The sequence below is a fragment of the Macaca nemestrina genome, chromosome 2 (assembly GCF_043159975.1).
Source record: "Macaca nemestrina isolate mMacNem1 chromosome 2, mMacNem.hap1, whole genome shotgun sequence".
Lineage (NCBI taxonomy): Eukaryota > Metazoa > Chordata > Mammalia > Primates > Cercopithecidae > Macaca > Macaca nemestrina.
This window is the reverse complement of record NC_092126.1, coordinates 164,212,046-164,233,209: the sequence shown is the minus strand read 5'-3', so window position 1 is coordinate 164,233,209 and position 21,164 is coordinate 164,212,046. Positions and strand designations below refer to the sequence as shown.

Below are 21,164 nucleotides of genomic sequence, written 5' to 3'. Positions count from 1 at the left end.
TGGAATCTTCTCCTTCTTGGACTTCTGTGACACCACATCCTTCTGTTTCTGTTTGTTGCACTCGGTTTTCTCTGAAGGCTTTGGTTCGAAGACTTTTCTTCCTCTTCTTGTCCTCTAATTATTGTTGTTCCCATGGTTCTGTTTGTGGTCCCATTTTGCCCTTCCTGGCCCCAGTCTTCCTGGGTTATATCCTCCACACCCAAGATTTGAAATGCCATTTGAGGCCGGGTGCAGTGGCTCACACCTGTAATTCCGGCACTTTGGTAGGCCAAGGTGGGCAGATCACCTGAGGTCAGGAGTTCGAGACCAGCCTGGCCAACATAGTGAAACCGTGTCTCTACTAAAAATACAAAAACTTATCGGGGCATGGAGGTGCATGCCTACAATCCCAGGTACTCGGGAGGCTGAAGCAAGAGGATTGCTTGAGGCCGGGCGTGGTGGCTCACGCCTGTAATCCCAGCACTTTGGGAGGCCGAGGCGGGCGGATCACGAGGTCAGGAGATCGAGACCATCCTGGCTAACACGGTGAAACCCCGTCTCTACTAAAAATACAAAAAATTAGCCGGGCGTGATGGCAGGCACCTGTAGTCCCAGCTACTCAGGAGGCTGAGGCAGGAGAATGGTGTGAACCTGGGAAGTGGAGTTTACAGTGAGCTGAGATCCTGCCACTGCACTCCAGCCTGGGCCACAGAGCAAAACTCCGTCTCAGAAAAAAAACAAAAAGAGAATTGCTTGAACCAAGGAGGCAGAGGTTGCAATGATTTGAGATCACGCCACTGCACTCCAGTCTGGGTGACAGAGTAAGACTCCATCTCAGAAAAAGACAAAGAAAAAAACAAAAATGTCATCTGATTTTTAAATTTATATATTGGATGGATGCCAGAATCTCCACTTGATTAAAACTGAATTTACTGCATGCTTTCCAGATCATATCTACGCCTGTATTCTCCCATTTCCGTGAATAACAATACCATTTAGTTACCCAAATAAGAGTGTGGTATTTTCTTTGTGCTCACTTCCCAGTAGGCTCCCATGTATTTTCTGTTCTATATTCAGAATATCTCTGGAACTTACTGCTTTTTCCCAAATCTCTTGCAGCAACTGCCTTAGCTGAGATTTTTCTCATCTCCCACTTAGTAGCCTGCAAACCGGTCTCTTTGCCTCAGGTTTCCTAGGCTCTAATAATTCCTGCACATTGCTGTCACAGTAATCATTCTAAAACACCTGTTTAATCATAGTGTATCTACCACTTAAAGATAGGAGAGTTGGTTTTTCTTTTTTCTCTAAAACACCAGATTGCATAGAGACATCAAGTGATTATCAGAGTTGACCTCTACAGATTAGAATGACACAAAAAATAACAAGCCATTGCTGTTATCTTGGGCGTCTAGAAGTTTCACAGGCTTCAGCTCATTCCTGGCTTCCACTCCACACCCATCCACAAGCCTCATTCAACCTAGAGAGAGTATGTGTGTGAGGGAAAGAGGGAGGCCTCGGTAGCAGCAAGCCAGGTCTGTCATGACACCTGTTAGAAACCTGGTAACACCCCACAGGGGCAGACCCAGAATCCAAGGTGCACAGCTGTGTGAGGGCATCTGCACATGTAGCTTATTAGATACCATGAGTATGACTCTCCTAGATTTATCTCATTCCAGTTTATCAAGGGAAAACAAATTTGGTGGGACTACACTAAAAAGAATCATATGCCCAATCTGCTTAATTAATATATTTGGGCTTTTTTTTTTTTCCAGACCAGTTATTTACTGATACGGTTTGGCTGTTTCCCCACCCAAATCTCATCTTGAATTATAACTCCCACAGTTTCCACGTCATGGGAGGAACCCAGTGGGAAGTGACTGAATTATGGGGGCGTGTCTTTCCTGCTCTGTCCTTGTGATAATTAATGAGTCTTACGAGATCTGATAGTTTTAAAAACAGGAGTTTCCTTATAACAAGCTCTCTTTTTAGCTGCTGCCATCCATGTAAGACATGACTTGCTCCTACTTGCCTGCTGCCATGATTGTGAGGCCTCCCCAGCCACGTGGAACTGTGAGTCTAATTAAACCTCTTTATTTTGTAAGTTGCCCAGTGTTGGGTATGTCTTTATCAGCAGCATGGAAACAGACTAATACATTTTCACGTCAAAACTTTACTCACATTGACCTGTAACATTTCTATGAACTGTACATCTAATGTATATTTGTTAGTGCAGTCAGCCCTTGACCTCCCATAAATGCATTATTTGCTTTTGAATCTTATTCTAAAGAATCCCCACACAGTCCAATTAATGAGATTTCAGACATTTATACACCAAAGCTCTCCAACCACAAAATCTTTAAGTTAGCAAACTATAGCACATGGGCCAAACCTGTCCTGCCACCTGTTCTTAAAAATGAAATTTTGTGGCTGGGCGTGGTGGCTCACACCTGTAATCACTTTGAGAGGCTGAGGCAGATGGATCACCTGAGGTCAGGAGTTCGAGACCAGCCAGGTCAGGAGTTCGAGACCAGCCTGGCCAACATGGTGAAACCCCATCTCCACTAAGAAAATACATAAATTAGCCAATTGTGGTGGCAGGCACCTGTAATCCCAGCTACTTGGGAGGCTGAGGCAGAAGAATCATTTGAACCTAGGAGGCAAAGGTTGCAGTGAGCCAACACCACACCATTGCACTCCAGCCTGGGCAATGAGAGCGAAATTCTGTCTCCAAAAAAAAAAAAAAAAGCAAAGAAAGAAAGAACGAAATTTTGTTGGAACATTTATGTCTTGTCTGTGGCTGCTTTCATGCTACAACCAGCAGAATTGACTTGTTGCAACAGAGATTGTGACTGCAAAGCTTAAAATATTTACTATCTGGCTCTATTCAGAAAAAATTTGCCAACCCCTGTCCTAGAATGTCACATATATCCATATTCCAATATAAATAATGTCCAAATCAAAATGCAGTTCAAGCTAGTATTACTGATTTAATAATCAGGACTCTACTGTTTTCTACCTTCAATCAGAATAATATAAAATTCGTTAAATAATTCTATAACAAGAAGGTAAAAATAGAGACTTAATAAACTATCTTTATGATTGAAGCCTCATTTTAATAAAATTTTTACAACACATAAAAGATGACTGAGACTGATAAGTTTGGAGTATCAATAGTCATGTCAATGTTTGGTTTATAGTTGACCTAATTTTCCCACGAAATTTTATCTCATTGAGGAAAATAAAGAATCTGCTGTAGCTGGGCACGGTGGCTCACACCTATAATCCCAGCACTTTGGGAGGCTGAGGTGGGCGGATCACCTAAGGTCAGGAGTTTGAGACCAGCCTGACCAACATAGTGAAGCCCCGTCTCTACTAAAAATACAAAAATTAGCCATGCGTGGTGGCCGGCACCTATAGTCCCAGCTACACAGGAGGCTGAGGCAGGAGAATTGCTTGAATCTGGGAGGCAGAGGTCACAGTGAGCCGAGATCACGCCACTGCACTCCAGCCTGGGCAACAGAGCGAGACTCCATCCCCCCAAAAAAAGAATCTGCTGTAACACTGAAAGATCTAGAGTAAATCATATACTAGCATGAATTACTAGACCATCTAAAATAAATTATCCACTTCACAACTATAAGTAAAGACATACTATATAATATATATTGTGCTATATACTTATGTGCAACTGTATATCAAACTCAGTGTATTGTTTCTTACTATAGTCACAAAACCTATCCTTGGGAGTGGGGCTAGGGGTAGGGAGAGAGACTGTGGTCTTCTGTATGATCAGCCATACAATTTAAACAAGTATTAATATTTTGAGCATCTGAGTTCACCTTGTAAGCCATCTTAAGCCATTATAGGCCTAAGATGCATATATTCATGTAAACCCAACGATTTCATTTTATATTTTCAAGTGATTTCACCTCTTGGGGAAAGAGAATTCTCTGAGTTTACTACCAGTAGGGTAAAATATTTGCTCCAAAATGACCTCTTTTCAGGCGTTGTCTTCAAGGAGTTTGTCACTCACCTTTCCCAGACTTGGTTCAGAAGGAACCAATAGTTCTTAAAAAGCACATTCACCCACAAAAAAAAAAAAAAAAAGTTGTTTGGTACCATGGAACCATGTGGGTGGCATGCCCTAAAAGAAAGTACCAAATCCCTAAGGGCAATTCCAAAGGGCACATTTTAATACTTTCAATACCAATATTGTTACAATAACTTTTTAAGATGATGGATAGTAGTTATTAGTATATATAAATTTTAGAATATTTATTACAAGAAAATAAGGCCAGGCACAGTGGCTCATGCCTATAATCCCAGCACTTTGGGAGGCTGAGGTGGGTGGGTCACGAGGTCAGGAGTTCAAGACCAGCCTGGCCAACATGGTGAAACCCATCTCTACCAAAGATAGAAAAAATCAGCCGAGGGTGGTGGCTGGCGCCTGTAATCCCAGCTATTGGGGAGGCTGAGGCAGGAGAATTGCTTGAACCCGGAAGGCGGAGGTTGTGCCACTGCACTACCGCCTGGGCAACAGGGTGAGGTGGTCTCAAAAAAATAAAAGAAAAAGAAAATTAGTAACATTATCACACCTTGCACAGTGACTTTATTTTTTAAATTTATTTTTAAAATTATTTTATTTATTTCTTTTAGAGACAGGGTCTCGCTCTGTTGCCCAGGCTGGAGTTCAGTGGCATGATCATAGATCACTGCAACTTTGAACACCTGGGCTCAAGTAAGCCACCCACCTTACCCTCTCGAGTACCTGGGACTACACGTATGTGCCACCAAGCCCGACTAATTTTTTAAATGTTTCATAGAGTCAGGGTCTCATCATGCTTCCCAGGCTGGTCTTGAACTCCTGGGCTCAAGTGATCCTCCCACTTCAGCCTCCCAAACTGCTGGGATTACAGGCGTGAGCCACTGTGCTTAGCCCTCACAGTGACTTTAATAAGTCATAATAGGACATGGTCATTTGTATATCTAAAAATACTATAAAATACTATCAAAGTAAATATGACAATTCTAAAATGTATCTGGCTGAGTTATAGTAATGTGCCACATAACAATGTTTTCAATGACCTACCGCATATATGATGGTAGTCCCATAAAATTATAATACTGTATTTTTACTGTACCTTTCCTGTGTTTACATATGCTTAGATACACAAATACTTATTGTATTACAACTGCCTATGTATTCAGTATAGTAACATGCTGTACAGGTGTGTAGCCTCAAGCACTAAGCTGTACCATGTAGCCTAGGTGTGCAGTAGGCTACACCATCTAGTTTTATGTAAGTCCACTCTGATGTTCAGACAGTGGCAGAATTGCCTAATGATGCCTTTCTCAAAATGTATCCACATCATTAAATGACACACGACTATATTGTCTTTTTAGATTCGATATAGTAGAAAACTCCCCAGAACAATGTCACTTACGTGTATTCCAGTTGAAGGTCTGATTCACTCTTAAATGTCCATACTTGATGAGACACATGAAACTGTGATTGGTTGTCATATTGAAATCCAGTTTGCTGCTAACAGTATAGAGCTCAGTTTCAGGATCTTGGGAAACTGTTGTGTTGATGGCATTTAATTCTTCTCCATTTTCCAACCAGGAGAGGTGAGGCTCTGGAAAACCTCCAGAGGTTGAGCAAATTATCCTTCTAATGTTAGAAGGTGGAATTTCAAAGTCAGTTATACTAGGTGTAGGGAAGTCAGCTAAAGAAAGAACAAGAATATATAATTACATATAGTTACAAACCTATGTGTGTAGAGGTTTATTTTTAAATAATTTTCTAGCTTTAATAAGAGTTGATTAAGGCCAGGTGCAGTGGCTCACGCCTGTAATCCCAGCACTTTGGGAGGCCAAGGCAGGTGGATCACCTGAGGTCAGGAGTTTGAGACCAGCCTGGCCAATATGGCAAAACCCCATCTCTACTAAAAATACAAAAATTAACCAGCCATGGTGGCAGACACCTATAATCCCAGCTACTCAGGGGGCTGAGGCAGGAGAATTGCTTGAACCTGGAGGGTGAAAGTTGCAGTGAGCCGAGATCGTACCACTTCACTCCAGCCTGCGCAAAAGAGCAAGACTTCATCTCAAAAACAACAAAACAAAACAAGAATGATAAAATGAGAGATAACTTGCAACTTCCCATTAATCATTAATAGTTACGTATAATCCAAAGACTAACTTTGATTTGAATTGGTTATATCAATTCTTTACCACTTTTGATGGAGATAGGAGGGCACTTACTAGAGAAAGGAGGTTCGTGTGAATAAATGTTGCCAGAGTACTTGCAATTGTAAGAGATGAAGAGAAGAATAATAGACAACATTTACTGAGCTCTTGTTTGTTAGGTCTGGACTTTATCTCATTTTGTCTTCACAGAATCCCTAGAGAGGTAAGTTGTAATCTAAAAAGGTCAAAGATCAGTAATTTCATATGATTTAACCTAATATAATTTCCATTTTATAAGTAATCAAACAGGTTTAGAGAAATTATAACCAACCAGTAGTGGCAGAATTCAAATCTGTCTGACACCAGAGCCTGTCTTTTCTTGACCTTGCCTTTCTTCCTTCCTTGCCTTTCTTCCTTTCCTTTTCTTGTCTTCTCTTTGTTTCTTCCTGATGCCTGAGGTACACAGTGGCTTTCTTCTATGTTATCTATTTATTTACTAAACTATAGTGAACACCTGAAAACCCACCATTCAACTTGAGACCCAAAACACTGACAGTAACTGAGGTAAATCTGCTACTATGATGTCACCTATCCTGTCCCTCTCTTTCCCTTACCTAAGGTAATCGCTGTCCTAAATTTATGGTTAGCATCTCCTTCCTTTTTAAAAGGTCGTCTTTTACATGAGGGGCCTACCCGTTTGCTCTTGAGAATGGTTTCTCATGTCCTCCTTTCTGGTCTTATCCTTTGAACATTGACTCTTAAGTCTGATGCAGGTAAGGGCTCCATGAAGTTGTGTTCCCTGTTCTCTCTGACTACCTAAACTCAATACATAAATAGAGGAGGCTTCGCCTAACACAGAACTTTCGTTTGGAAAGGGTCTAGATGGGGAGAGAGAAAATATAAATCTGGTCAAGGAGAGGAGATCTCGGAGAAAGGAAAATGCTGCCTAATTTGCAAGCCTGTGACCTGGCTTTTGAGGGGGCATTGTGTGTGTGTGAGTGGGGGGCGGGCACTGAACTATAGTCATGAGCTTTTGCTTCTACTGAGTCTCACCAACACCCCGCAGCCCCCCCAAAAAAACACCCAGGACCAATATTTTTAAATTTGCATATCTATTTCTGGAGGGGGTTTCTCCTCTCTTTATTCTGTCCTGAGACCATGGGCAAAGCTCTTTATTTTAGGTGAGAAGAAAAACTGTGAACCATATCAGTAATATTTTCATTTGAAAATGTCATTGAAATTTATTTGAATAAATTTATTTGAATTCATTTGAATTTTTTTATCATTTTGATAGTAGACATGCTGTTTATTTATTTAATATGTATACGGAAGCCTGAAAAATAGAAAGCTGTATAGATTGAGTTTAGTTGTTAATTGGTTTGGGAGTCTTCCATGTATAATTTATGACTTCTCTGCGTTCTGTGTATTTGTCTGAATTAATTACTGGGATGAAACTATGCTAGCTTTCAAACAGGAGATACCTTTCAGAAATTTGTATATTGTGCAGTTGCCAGACCACTTAAATACCTGGTTGAAATTTAAAAAAAAAAAAAAAGTAGTCTTTTACTCAGAAAAACGTATATCCAAACTACAACATTGAGCCTATAACCTCATCCACCATACTTTATTGATTTTCTTAATATTTTGATATGCCTTAAAGGGACAGGAAGGCCTTCCTAGCATTCCTCCAAGACACTTGAGGCACTCTTTCATTTATATATTTGATCCCCATAAGATACTGAAGTACAAAGTACAGGAAAATAAATGCAGAGAACATAGGAGAAAAATCCCCTAGCGACTTCCTCACTTATTCTTACACGTAAAGAGTTTAACTTCTTAGCGTGAGTGTGGGGATTCAATCTCCCCATAGAGTTATCTTTCTTTTCAGAACTCTGAGCCCCACAGAGATGTCAAGTAGCATATGATCGTCAAGAGCAGGTTTTAAAACCAGTTCTGCCTTGTGACCCTGGGTCAATAACTTACCCACCTTTAGTCTTAGTTTGCTCATCTATAAGATAGGGATACTAATACCCAGGGTTGTAAGAATTAAATGACATCATTCATAGAAATCACTTAGTACAGAGCCTGACACACAGGAAACTGTCTCGCTCTGTTGCTCAGGCTGGAGTGCAGTGGAACCGTCTTGGCTCACTGCAACCTCCGCCTCCCGGGTTCAAGCGATTCTTCTGCCTCAGCCTTCAGAGTAGCTGGGACTGCAGGCACACACCACCACACCCAGTTAATTTTTTGTATTTTTAGTAGAGATGGGGTTTCACTGTGTTAGCCTGGATGGTCTCCATCTCCTGACCTCATGATCCACTAACTTCAGCCTCCCAAAGTGCTGGGATTACAGACGTGAGCCACCACACCCAGCCAATGATAGCTATATTTAAGTGGGTCTTGAATTTATCCTCTCTTAGGTAAGCCCCCTCATTTAAATCAGGTTGCCAGGCAAACACTTCCAGGAATGCCTTGTGGCACCTAGAATAAGACGATAAAGGGAAGCCATGACAAATGATTATAATTGCCAGGAAAGGGGGAAAGTTGGATTTGGTTGGAGGTGAAGTTACCTTTTTTTTTTTTTCAATGAACCCTATCCTTAAATGAAGTTTGATATGTTCCCGAGCCATTTTTATTTGGCATTGTTATTTCCCACTTACTAATTTATCCTATAAGATCGACTCATGACACAGGCAGCTGACATCTAGAATATTCTGTTTCTTATAACATCAATATGTTTTGTGTTATAATTAGGAATAACAAATCCAAATAACTCATATCCTAAATTATTAATATGATTCATGTTAATTTTTGTTCTCTGCTTTTCTGGGAAATAAACTACAGGAATGCCGCTTATACCAAGAATTGTATTAAAAATATTTTCAAGGCCAGGCACGCTGGCTCACGCCTGTAATCCCAGCAGTTTGGGAGCTCAAGGCGGGATGATCACTTGAGGTCAGGAGTTCGAGACCACCCTGGACAACATGGTGAAACCTTGTCCCTACTAAAAATAAAAAATTAGCCAGGCGTGGTGGCACACGCCTATAGTCCCAGCTACTTGGAAGGCTGAGACAGGAGAATCGCTTCAACCCAGGAGGCAGAGGCTGCAGTGACCCGAGATCACACCATGGCACTCCAACCTGAGTGACAGACTGAGAGACTCCATCTAAAAAAAAAAAAAAAAAAAAAAAAAAAAAAAAAAAATTCAAAATCTGTCTTGGCTTAGAACAGCCCAAACTCCATCTCCCACCATTTTTCTAGGGTGATCTGTTTAGGGTAACCACTCCTAAGGTCTTGTGAGATTGTGAACAATAAAAGACGTTATAAGACTGTGACCTTTGTATCTCATTTTAATTAGTTAACCCAAGTTTCATCACTCTTAATAGGGAAGGGTAAGAATATCTTATGAGTAAAGGAATAGGTGCACACGTTTTAGAAGGAAAAATCCATTAACCTAGTTAAGCTGTTAACTAATGTAGCTAGTTCTCATACATGCCAGTTAATGGAGGTTTTCATATAGCTATGCTGATATTATATTACCATTTTGCAATCTTAGACAAATATAGGGTAACCAACTTGTCCTATTTGCCTAAGGACCAGTTTTAGCACCAAAAATCTTGTGCCCCAAATAAACCCTTTGGTTCTGAGCAAAGAGGATAACTGGTCACTCTAGCCAAATGAGAGCTTAATTCCTTGCTTCTCAAATTGTGGTCCTCCACAGCAGCACAGGCATCACCTGAGAGCTTGTTAGAGGTGCAGAATCTCAGATCCAAATCCTGGACTTACTGAACTTAAATCTGCCTTTTTAACAAGACCCTCAAGTGACTCATAGGCGTATAAACCTTTGAGAAGCACTGCTTTGACTCAGTTGGAGAATTCAGAATGCTTCTCGGTAAAGTTAAGCAAGTAACCTTTTTGTCTTCCCTTTACTGGATTTTGTCCACCCCCACACCCTCGGTTCTGAGTACCCCAGAAATGTCACGTTGTCCCCTTATGGTAATCTGCTAATAGGGCCTGCCCCCTTGAAATGTTTCAACAGGGATCTTTTAGGAGGAAAATGGAGAAACTAGCAGGAATGGCTATGATGATGAGAATTTCAGTAGTCAATGCAGGTGAAAATTGTGGAAGAGGTAGGCTTCTTAGTACCCCTCAAATCACATCACCATATAATAATTTATTCTATCCAAGAGCAGAGAAAACACTGAATGAAGTTTAAGATAGTTCCATGTAACTTTGCCTTACTCCCCAAAACTTTAGGTGTGATCTGGATGTCACAAGGAAAGATTCATAGCTAATGATCAAAACGAAGAACAGTAAGGAATTCACTAAGGATCTGCTGAAGTTATCTATTATCAAGATTAATCATTATGTTTTATTAAGTGACAAGTTTGGTTTTCACTACAGTCTCAAGTGCCCAGGGAAAAAAAGAAATATGTTCAAATTCCAACTGTGAGAAAGTGGCTCAGGGCTATAATTTCTCAAGAAGGGCTCTGGCTCCTTCAGTATCCTCTGTTATACTGTGATTAAAGTGAAACCCCCTTTGCAAAATTATGACTGAGATAGTGAAAGAGATCTAACTTAACTGACTCCATCTTGCTTCTAACCTCCAAGCTGTCTTTGTTCATTCCTGGGCGTAGGCTGAACTAACTTTGGGAGAAACTTAGTTTATAGTTTATAGTTTAAACAAAGACGGTAACAGTCCTTTCCCAAAGCAGACCTCCTTCTTGCCTGGGGAGTAGATTGCCTTTGTAGGACTAACATTTGCCGCAAGATTATAAATTATGGTTTAGGAGTCATAAAGCCGGAGGCTACGAGATTCTGACCCTCCCTAAACTGCTCCTAAGATCAGTGCTTGAGCTATTTTGCAGCCCCTGCACTTGATGGATCAGCTGGCACAACCTAGATCAATAAACTGGCTCATCTGATCCTGTGGCCCCCACCTAGTGCAAGAAGACAGCTTCAACTCCCTATGATTTCATCCCTGACCAATCAGCACTCCCAGATCACTGTCTTCCCCTGACCCACCAAGTTATCCTTAAAAACTCTGCTCCCCAGATGCTCAGAGAGACTGATTTGAGTGATAATCAAACTCCGCTCTCCCGCACAGCCAGTTGTGCATGAATTACTCTTTCTCTGTTGCAATTCCCCTGTCTTGGTGAATCGGCTCTGTCTAGGCAGCAGGCAAGGTAAACCGCTTGGGCGGTTACAAAAGCCTTTCTTTCTGAGACCAGAAATGCTTGCCTTCCACAGTACGTAGATAAATAGGGCTATGATTCATAGATTAGTTTTTTTCCTTGTGGCAGGAATTAATTATGCATTCAATTCTCTAACTTTTTTTTTTTTTTAAGACAGAGTCTTTACCACTAGGGAAATGTTCACCCTCCTCTGTAGTCTACTTTTTTTTTTTTTTTTTGAGACGGAGTCTTTGCTCTGTCACCAAGGCTGGAGTGCAGTGGCACAATCTCTGCTCACTGCAACCTCCGCCTCCCAGGTTCAAATGATTCTCCTGCCTCAGCCTCCTAAGTAGCCACCACGCCCCTGGCTAATTTTTGTATTTTTAGTAGAGATGGGATTTCACCATGTTGGGCAGGCTGGTCTCGAACTCCTGAGCTCAAGCCATCCACCCACCTTGGCCTCCTAAAACGCTGGGATGACAGGCTTGAGCCACCGTGCCTGGCCCAATTCTCTAACATCTAACTTTTCAGGACTGACTGCTAGATTAGAGTTTCAAATATGCAATAAGTAAATGATCACTTTGAAAATATTAGAATATAATAGTAAAATAGCCATAGTAATAGACATTCACATACTACCTGAAAGAGATTTTATGTCTCCATTGTTCTTTTTACCTCTTCTTTTCTTTCTTTCTTTCTTTTTTTTTTTTTTTTTTGAGATGGAGTCTTGCTCTATCACCCAGGCTGGAGTGCAGTGGTGTGATCTCGGCTCATTGCAACCTCCGCCTCCCAGGTTCAAGCAATTCTCTGCCTCAGCCTCCAGAGTAGCTGGGATTATAGGCATGCGCCACTACGTCTGGCTAATTTTTGTATTTTTAGTAGAGACGGAGTTTCGCCATGTTGGCCAGGCTGATCTTGAACTCATGACCTCAAGTGATCTGCCCGCCTTGGCCTCCCAAAGTGCTGAGATTACAGGCATAAGCCACCATACCCAGCCCCGTTACCTTTTCAGCATACTTTCACAAGCAGATATTGCTGGGTCAAGTGCAGTTAGTAGCAAGGCTATATCAAGTCAAAGATGCCCCTTGGTGATTGAGAGGCTCTTTAGGTCATTACAGTGCCCCAGGATGATTGTCATGAACTTGGATTGTCAAAGAACAAGAAATGCACATTAACAGATATTTCCAGGACATCTTTAGAAACCGGTTAGGGTTTATCGTACAACTAGAGACTTAACCCCAAGACATGAAGTGAGTTACATCCCTCTTTGGTAAAATTTTCACCTAAATCAATAGCCATGTGTCTTTAAGGGCATTAAGAATCTGCCGGCCTAAAGTAAAATCAGAAAATCCCACCAACCTTTGACGGATAACATCACTTCAGCCAGGTGTTCCCGCTTGAAAGCATCTTTTTCATACTTCAGAACAACACACTCGTATGTGCCCTCGTCAGATGGGCGCAGAGCCAGAATCACAATGGAGAGGTTATTCGTGATATCAAAGATGGTCCGGTTCTTGTACTCGGGCCATATATTCATGTCCCCAGACATCATAGTCAGCACCATTTTCTTCTCCTTTTGCCAGTAGATGCGAGTTTGTGCCAGCTCTTCAACAGAAACATTGTGACCACAGGACAGCGTTGCCACTTCTTTCACTTCCTTGGTCACGTGGATAACACCTATGGAGAGGCAAACAGAACAGGATTGTATATTTATTAAATATAGATTCCTGCATGGTCAGGAAAAGTTGGCAGTAACAGAACTTAGGGTGTTGTGTCTAGTGACTAAGCATCAATCCAGTTTGACTTTTTGGGTCCTCAATGCTTTTTTTCTCTTCATTTTTTAAAAATTGTGGTAAAAAACACATAACAGGCCGGGCATGGTGGCTCACACCTGTAATGCCAGTACTTTGGGATGCCGAGGCAGGCAGATCACTTGAGGTCAGGAGTTTGAGACCAGCCGGGCCAACACGGTGAAACTCTGTCTCTACTAAAAATTCAAAAAATTAGCCAGGTGTGGTGGAGGGCACCTATAATCCCAGCTACTCGGGAAGCTGAGGCAAGAGAATCACTTGAACCCAGGAGGTGGAGGTTGCAGTAAGCTGAGATTGCACTCCAGCATGGGCAACAAGAGTGAAACTTTGTCTCAAAACAAACAAACACATAACATAAAATTTATCATCTTATTGATTTTTAAGTGTACAGTTCAGTAGTGTTAAGTATATTCACGTTGTTGTGAAACAGGTCTCTAGAAATTTTCATTTTGCAAATCTGAAACTCTATGCCCATTAAACAACTCCCTTTTCCCCCTCTCCCCTCAGCCTCTGGCAATTGCCATTCTGTTTGTTTCTATGAATTTGGCTACTTTAAATATCTCGTAGAAATAGAATCATACAGTAACAGCCTGTTTATGATCGGCTTATTTCACTTAGCATGATGCACTCAAGGTTCATTCAAGTAGTATACGATAGGATTTCCTTCCTTTGGAATGGTAATGATGTGATCATGAGGATAATGAATAATATTATGCACACACACCCCCCGCACATTTTGTTTGCCTATTCATCTGTCGATGCACATTTTGCTTGCTTCCCAACTCCTGGCTGCTGTGCTGCTGTGAACATGGGTGTGCAAATGTCTCCTCAAGACCCTGCTTTCAATTCTTATGGATATATGGAATTTTGGGGTCATATAGTAGTTCTATTTTTAATTTTTTGAGGAACCTCAAAAAGTAGCAGTTGCACCTTCAATGCTTTTTAAAGGTTTTGGAAGTCACTATTTAGAAAAACTAAATGTGATTGCACAAAAAACAAATTTGGTTTCGAAAACAGTGAAGACAAATCACTAAAATTGGACTCGTGGACCAATCATTATAACATAAACTATCCCTTTCCTTTTTCTTGAGAATTTTCCAATGACATGCAAGATTTAGGAGCACATGAGCCTTCTCTTACAGCAGGCGTGTTTAGTCCTATTACTTCTTATTTGGTTTATCTAACACAATACCACCCCCAAGAGAAGTCAGTCCTGACTAAGGTTCTGGGCACCGTGGTGGTGGAGGAGGGCAAGGTGCTGCTGCCCACCTCTGTCTAGATAGCCTATATTGAATTACTCTTCATAATATTTCCTTTTTTTGCTTCCTCTGTGGTGGCTTTATGGAGGGGACAGGTGCTATTTCATTTAATCCCCCAACAACCCCATGAGATATGTATTATTTTCCCCATTTTGCAGCTGAGGCAACTGAGAGATTGTGAGGTTCAGGAAGTCTAGGACAGGGCAGGTCAGCCTGAGATTCCAAGGGCCTATGATTCTGCAGCCATGACGAAGAATAAGGGAGGGAGATGAGGTCAACTAAGAAGAAAAAAGAGGGCCATACTTTAAATAGGTAGGGAACATAATCAATCTTCATTATTCATGAATTCCCACTTACAGAAGGCCTCCTTCTTGGCTCTGTTGCCTAGTCACTTGATTAGGTAATTTTCAGCTACTACTGCCTTGAGAAATTAGAATTTCACTATAAAGACCTAGTCTCTGATGCTTACTGCCCTTTCCCTTGCGTTTCTCCTACAGCCCCTCTCCCCACAATCACGTGATGCAACAACACACACACACGCACACACACACACACACACACACACACACACAGAGATATGCACGTGTACACCCATTCATTGAAACTACAGAACTGCATTAAACCGTGGAAAAAATCTAAGGATAAATTTTATCCAGATTAAGTGAGCTAAAGACAATCCATTTCATGTGACTTCACTGGCTTGGCACAGGAATAAAACCTTCATCTGTCACCTTAATACACATCCTGATTCCTCCTCTTTTCACTTGAGTGACTTAGGATTTAAAGCTCTCAGGACTGCCTACTTCCCTACTTACCTTAAAGGCAATCATGACTAAGTGCCCCCTGCGAGCATCCTTGCCTAGAGGCTCCTGGTTGTTGATGTAGAAAGAACATGGGTTTTTTGTGTTTAATAAAATCCACAGTAGCTGTGTGACCTCAAGCAATTTGCTTTACTTCTCTGAACCCCAATCTTCACATTGGTTATTATGAGGATTAAATGAGATAATTTATGGCAAGCACATACTGTATTTCAGTGCCTAGATGCACACCAAATATGAATCCCATTCTCCTTTCTCCAAGGGGGTGGGGAATTTACTAACTTCTAAGGCTTTTGATTTCATCTTTGGACAGTTTGACTGAGGAAGTTTTGCTTTGCTTTATGTTGAAGTCTGTTTCCCTCTATCTTCTACATGTATTACAAAACACATCTCATTCTTCTTACATGACAAGACTTGCAGATATCTGAGTATAGTGATGTCCTCTCTCAGATAGTTCTGCAGGTTCTCATCTGCCCCTGTTCCTTATTGATGTATTGAAAGTGAGTGCCCTCACTTTCCTCACTACACAGTTTGATTTGTGTGTATATTTTTTTGAGAGAGCAAAGTCCACTAAATCTAACATTCCAGACATCCACTGTGTGATTGGCTCAGAGTAGAACTGGGTTGTCACCTCCTTTACCTAAATCTATGTTTGCAGCCTAAAGTTGAATTCAATATATTAGCAGCCACCTTACACCTTTGATATACCTATTGATATATTGACAAGCAAATTGCCTTATTTTTCCACCTGCACATACCACTGAGTGCTGCTCCTACATCCAGTTCAACACCCAACCAAATGGGTAAAGCTCTTCCAATGATGTTACCTTTCAAGAGTTATCCAGAATCTTCCCCTTCCCCTGCATCTCCATATGATGACACCTCTTTCTTTCTCTTCTTTCTCTTTCTTTCTTTTTTTTCTTTCCTTCCTTCCTTCTTTCTCTTTCCTTCCTTGCTTCCTTCTTTCTTTCTCCTTCCTTCCTTCTTTCCTTCCTTCCTTCCTTCCTTCCTTCCTTCCTTCCTTCCTTCCTTCCTTCTTTCCTTCTTTCCTTCCTTCCTTCCTGTCTCTCTCTCTTTCTTTCTTTTTTGAGACGGAGTCTTGCTCTTTTGCCCAGGCTGGAGTGAAGTGGCGCAATCTCGGCTCACTGCAACCTCCACCCCCAGGCTCAAGCAATTCTCCTGCCTCAGCCTCCCAAGTAGCTGGGATTATAGGCCCCCACCATCACGTCCAGCTAATTTTTGTATTTTTAGTAGAGACAATGTTTCACCATGTTTGCCAGGCTGGTCTCAAATTCCTGATCTCAGGTGATCTGCCCACCTTAGCCTCCCAAAATGCTGGGATTACAAGTTTGAGCCACCACACCCAGCATGATGAGACATCTTGAGCATTCAGAAATATGGAAAGGCACTTGCTTGTTTTATGTATATAGCCAGATGCCTATGGGCCAGGAGTTGGGGACAGAGACAAGGATCCCTAGTGAGGGAGAAAGTCCACTGGTCCCCTGAGAAGGCCTGGATATAAGTGCCAACCATGGGTTAAACAATGTACTCAGCCCCAGGGGATATGAAAGTCATAGTAAGGAATGTGAGGTCTGGAAGGGATTTCCATGATCATTCATTCTCGTGGCCTTATCTTACAAATGAGGAAACTGAGCTGAGGAAAAGAAACTGCCCCAGTTTTACACATTTTTTTCTTTCTGGCCCAGGCTTTTAGAGCCATTCTTCTTGTTTATTGATTTCTTCAGTTTTAGGCCCCAGTTCCAGTAAGTAAGCCAACACTGTCCTCCCCCTACTCCAACCCAGCCCTACCACTGAGCCCTTTTGCTTTAAGAAACAGAGTCCCAGGCCGGGCATTGTGGCTCAAGCCTGTAATCCCAGCACTTTGGGAGGCTGAGGTGGGTGGATCACGAGGTCAGGAGTTTGAGACCAGACTGGTCAACATGGTGAAACCCCATTTCTATTAAAAATACAAAAAAATTAGCCAGGTGTGTTGGCACACACCTGTAATCCCAGCTACTTAGGAGGCTGAGGCAGGAGAATCACTTGAACCCAGGAGGCGGAGGTTGCAGTGAACCAAGATCATACCACTGCACTCCAGCTTGGGTGACAGAGTGAGACTCCGTCTCTAAATAAATAAATAAATAAATAAATAAATAAATAAGAAACAGAGTCCCTTTCTTTCCAGGTCTGATTGATCCCATGGTTTCAGACTGAAATGACTCCCATGCTTATACCTTTGGACTATTTCTACCGTCTTCAGGTACCCTAAATAGATCCTATAGCCTGCCTTTATCTCTTTGGCTATCTGCAGTCCATGCTATACAGTTACCCTCCAGCCTGGATTTGCTAGAAGTGTTGTTTAAAACATTCTGTTCATTTCTCCATCCATATAACCAAGAAATATCAGCACATCAATATCTAAACTAGTCTCTGTGTCAATAGCACCAAAATTCCTTAGCAGGCTATATTTTCTGATTTTTGGTTTAGAAGGCATGGTCATTCTTCCTAGGCTGTTGTAGGACCTAAAAGCAGCATCCCTCTAAGGCCCCAGTGCCCCCTGCCCAGTGCTGTCATGCTATGCCTTCTGGGCCCTGTATTCCCTGAAGCCATACAGATCCCCTTAGGGAGACCCATGTCTAGGGACTTCATTTCCAAGCCCTCTCTCTTCTTAGATAGCAGGATCATGGGGCACTAGCACCTTTCCATCTCACCAGCCATTCTCAGGCCTCTGTGAGACTGGATACGGCCCCACCACAGCACTGAACAAGAGAGTGTTGTGATGGTGGGTATTTGCATAGCAAAGTGAGGTAATGCAGAATAGTCCAAGCACCCCTTCAGCAATTGTGTGGAATGTTGCCAGTCCCTGCTTTAGGGAATATAACTGAAAGAAGGGAAGAAATGAAAAGATATACTTGAGGGGAGCGTATTTCAAAGTGAAGCTATATTAGCTAAAGATCAAATGACAACCCAGACACTCCTAGTGTTGCAAGGAAAGCAAAATGAGACATAGAAGGAACATGGGCTATCCATCTCCATTGATGGGATTCTAGTTCCAGCTCAGCCACTTGCTGTTTCATCTGTTTCCTCATCTCTAAATTGGTATGACACCTACCCCTTGGGATCACTGGAAAATTCAATTCAATTAAATGGTATAAATAAAAAGTCCCAAGGACATAGCAGGTCTTCTGTAAGAGTTTCAATTTTTCTTTCTCCCTCCTCCCACTGCTAACTCTTACCTTTCATTTCACTCAAGGGTTATGTCAGATATAGGACTCTGGTCTTGCTTTGGGCCAGACAGACAGCAACTCACTTATCTGGGCCCCCAATAATACAGTCTTTCCCCACCGAGCTATTTGTTCCCACCCAAAAAGAATCCAATATTTCTCACTGATTTTGGTATGTGGTGATGTTAGCAAAAGAGAGAGCGTAACTGAAAGAGAAACCATGTAATTTTGATGATGGCTTCTAAGGAGTTTTTGTCCAGCCTTCTGAGGATAAGCGTGAGGAAGAATAGAACTAAAAAGAGGAACCAAAATCTTCTGAACAATTTGGAAATTCACACAGAAACTCAGTTTTCAGGGTTCCACCACACAGAGACAGAAAACAGTCATTATAAATTTTCCCAACAAATTTATATCAGTTTTGTCTGTTTTAGGGACTCTGTCACACACGGACAAAAAGTGGTTGACACTGACATGTCTCTAACGGTTTTGTCTGCTTCAGTGACTCTGGCGGGGAGAGTCAGGGCCCGGAAATCTCAATATTACTGTTTCAAACCTGGTTGAACTTCTGAGCTTGCTTTGCCATTTTTGAATGGGCATTGTGAGACCTACCCATCCCGTGGGTGTGAGGATTCAAAATGAAGTACTGCTCATAAAAGTCCTCCACAGTACCTGGGACATTAAAGGGAGCCAGTGTCTTCCCCAGAGATCCACACAGTTCAGGTCTCACTTTGCTCACATCTGCTCTCGTGGCCCCTTGTCAAAGAGGCCTTCCCTGACTCTCCTTGAACAGCATCATCCTCCTTGCCCAGCTCCATCCTGCTACTATTTAGTCTCTTTGCCTGATTTGTTTCTCTTCAGGCTTGTCTCCAACTGATATATATTTTTACAACTGTGATGTATATTTACATGTATATGTGATACATAATTACGTATGGATCTATGGAGCAGAGGCTTCCTCCTTTGTTCACTGCCATATCTGCAGTGTCTAGAACGGGACCTGGCCCATAGTAGGTGCTCAGTAAATACTTGCTGAATGCATGTCTAGGCATGAGGAAATGAGGTCTGGCTCCATCCACTGTGTATTAGAATCATAACCATGAGCAAGGTGGGTAACCTCTTTGGGCTTCAGGTTCCATCTCTGTAAAACAGTCATAATACTATTGCTATGATTTGAATGTGTCCCCTAAAGTTTTGATGTTGGAAATTTAATTCTGGGTGTAACAGTGTTGAGAAGTGGGACTGCTAAAAGGTGACTAGGTCATGGAGACTCTGCCATCATGGATGGATTCATGCCATTTTCTTGGGAGTGGGTTCACTACAGCAGGAGCGGCTTCCTTGTAAAGGATGGTTTTGGCCTCCTTCCCACTCTGTGTCTCGTGCGTGCTCTCCTGCCTTTTTATCCTCTGCCATGGGATGATACAGCAAGAAGGTCCTCATCAGATGTGAGCCCCTTGACCTTGGACTTCCCAGCCTCCAGAACAGTAAGAAATAAATCTCTGTTCTTTCTAAATTACCCAGTGTCAGGTATTCTGTTATAGTAGCACAAAACAGACCAAGATAACTATCTTCCCTGCTTCACATAATTATCACAGTGATCACAGGATACCAGATGTAAAGTGCTTTCTTAAGTGTAGAAGGCTCTACAGATTTTTAATGGGGCTGTTCTTTCTCATGCACAACAGCCTGCTTTGCTGAACCACACCCCCACAGGACCACATCACCATGGTAACTGGCTGATTCTTGAAGTAAGTTCAGTGCCCCTAGCTGGCATGGGGAGCCCATCCAGCACCTCTACCCAGCAGCAGTCAGAAAGGGAGCTGCATCGCCACTGCTGGTGGAGAAGGGAGAGAAGCAGTTGACACAACATCTTAAAACTTACCAAATGACAGGGCATACATGATCTCCCTGTAAACACAAGTGTGCTTTTTAAATAAACACTTTCCCTGACTATAAAATAAACATTCTTAGAAAGAATGGAAGATATAGAAAAGCGTGAAAGTCACCTATTGTCTCACCACCTGGAGATTTTACCGTTCCTGGTTTGTGCACACCCTTCCAACAGGAGTGACCATCTTGGACCCCTCTCAATGTTTGATTAGGTGAACTAGCACCGACAGGGCTGGTGTCAGCCATGGGCTAGGTGCTAGCCACACAAAGGAGACAGGAAGAGCTGCCTCTGGCAGCCGCAGGCTTGAGACCTGTGTCTCCTGGTGTTCACACTGTTCCTGACTTTTCCCCCTGTTTAGACCCCGCTCATATACTCTGTACCATCTGATCCTTACTTTTTCTCTTTCTACACAGTATTTATATCCTTAAAATGCTCAGGGACTTGAACAACGGTTGTCAGGGTGATGATGGGAACAGTCACTGGTCATGGGACCCCTGGGCCAGCAGCATAGCGGTATGTGTTGCGGGGAGAGGAGGATGTGTTCTGTGAATGGTGGCACTTGGGGGCATTCTCTTTTCTCCTAGCTCTGAGTTCTCAGGCTATAAACTTATAGGCAATGCTTTTCCTGCATCTCTTGCCTCCTCCTGCAGGAGGCCTTTCCCCTCTCCTTAGACCTGACCCTCTGTTAAAGGACTCTGGCTCCGAAAGAAAAGCTGCCCACATTGGTCCTTCTGAGGGCTGCCCTGGTAGAGCCTCTGCCTTACTGCCACTTACTTACTGACAAAGCACTTATTGTACTTTGCTGGAGTACAAAGTCAGGCG

The 21,164-nt window shown here is 42.2% G+C and overlaps 1 protein-coding gene across 1 annotated transcript in view; it reads right to left on the bottom strand.

The window, feature by feature from the left end:
- LOC105470340 (CD80 molecule) overlaps positions 1-21,164 on the bottom strand; it is a 33,652-nt gene that overhangs the window by 7,254 nt on the left and 5,234 nt on the right. Inside the window, exons 3-4 of the mRNA XM_011722201.3 lie at positions 12,702-13,019; positions 5,424-5,705 (exon numbers count right to left, since the gene is read on the bottom strand). Of these exons, the coding sequence (XP_011720503.1) occupies positions 5,424-5,705; positions 12,702-13,019 (600 nt within the window). The remainder of the gene's footprint in view (positions 1-5,423; positions 5,706-12,701; positions 13,020-21,164) is intronic.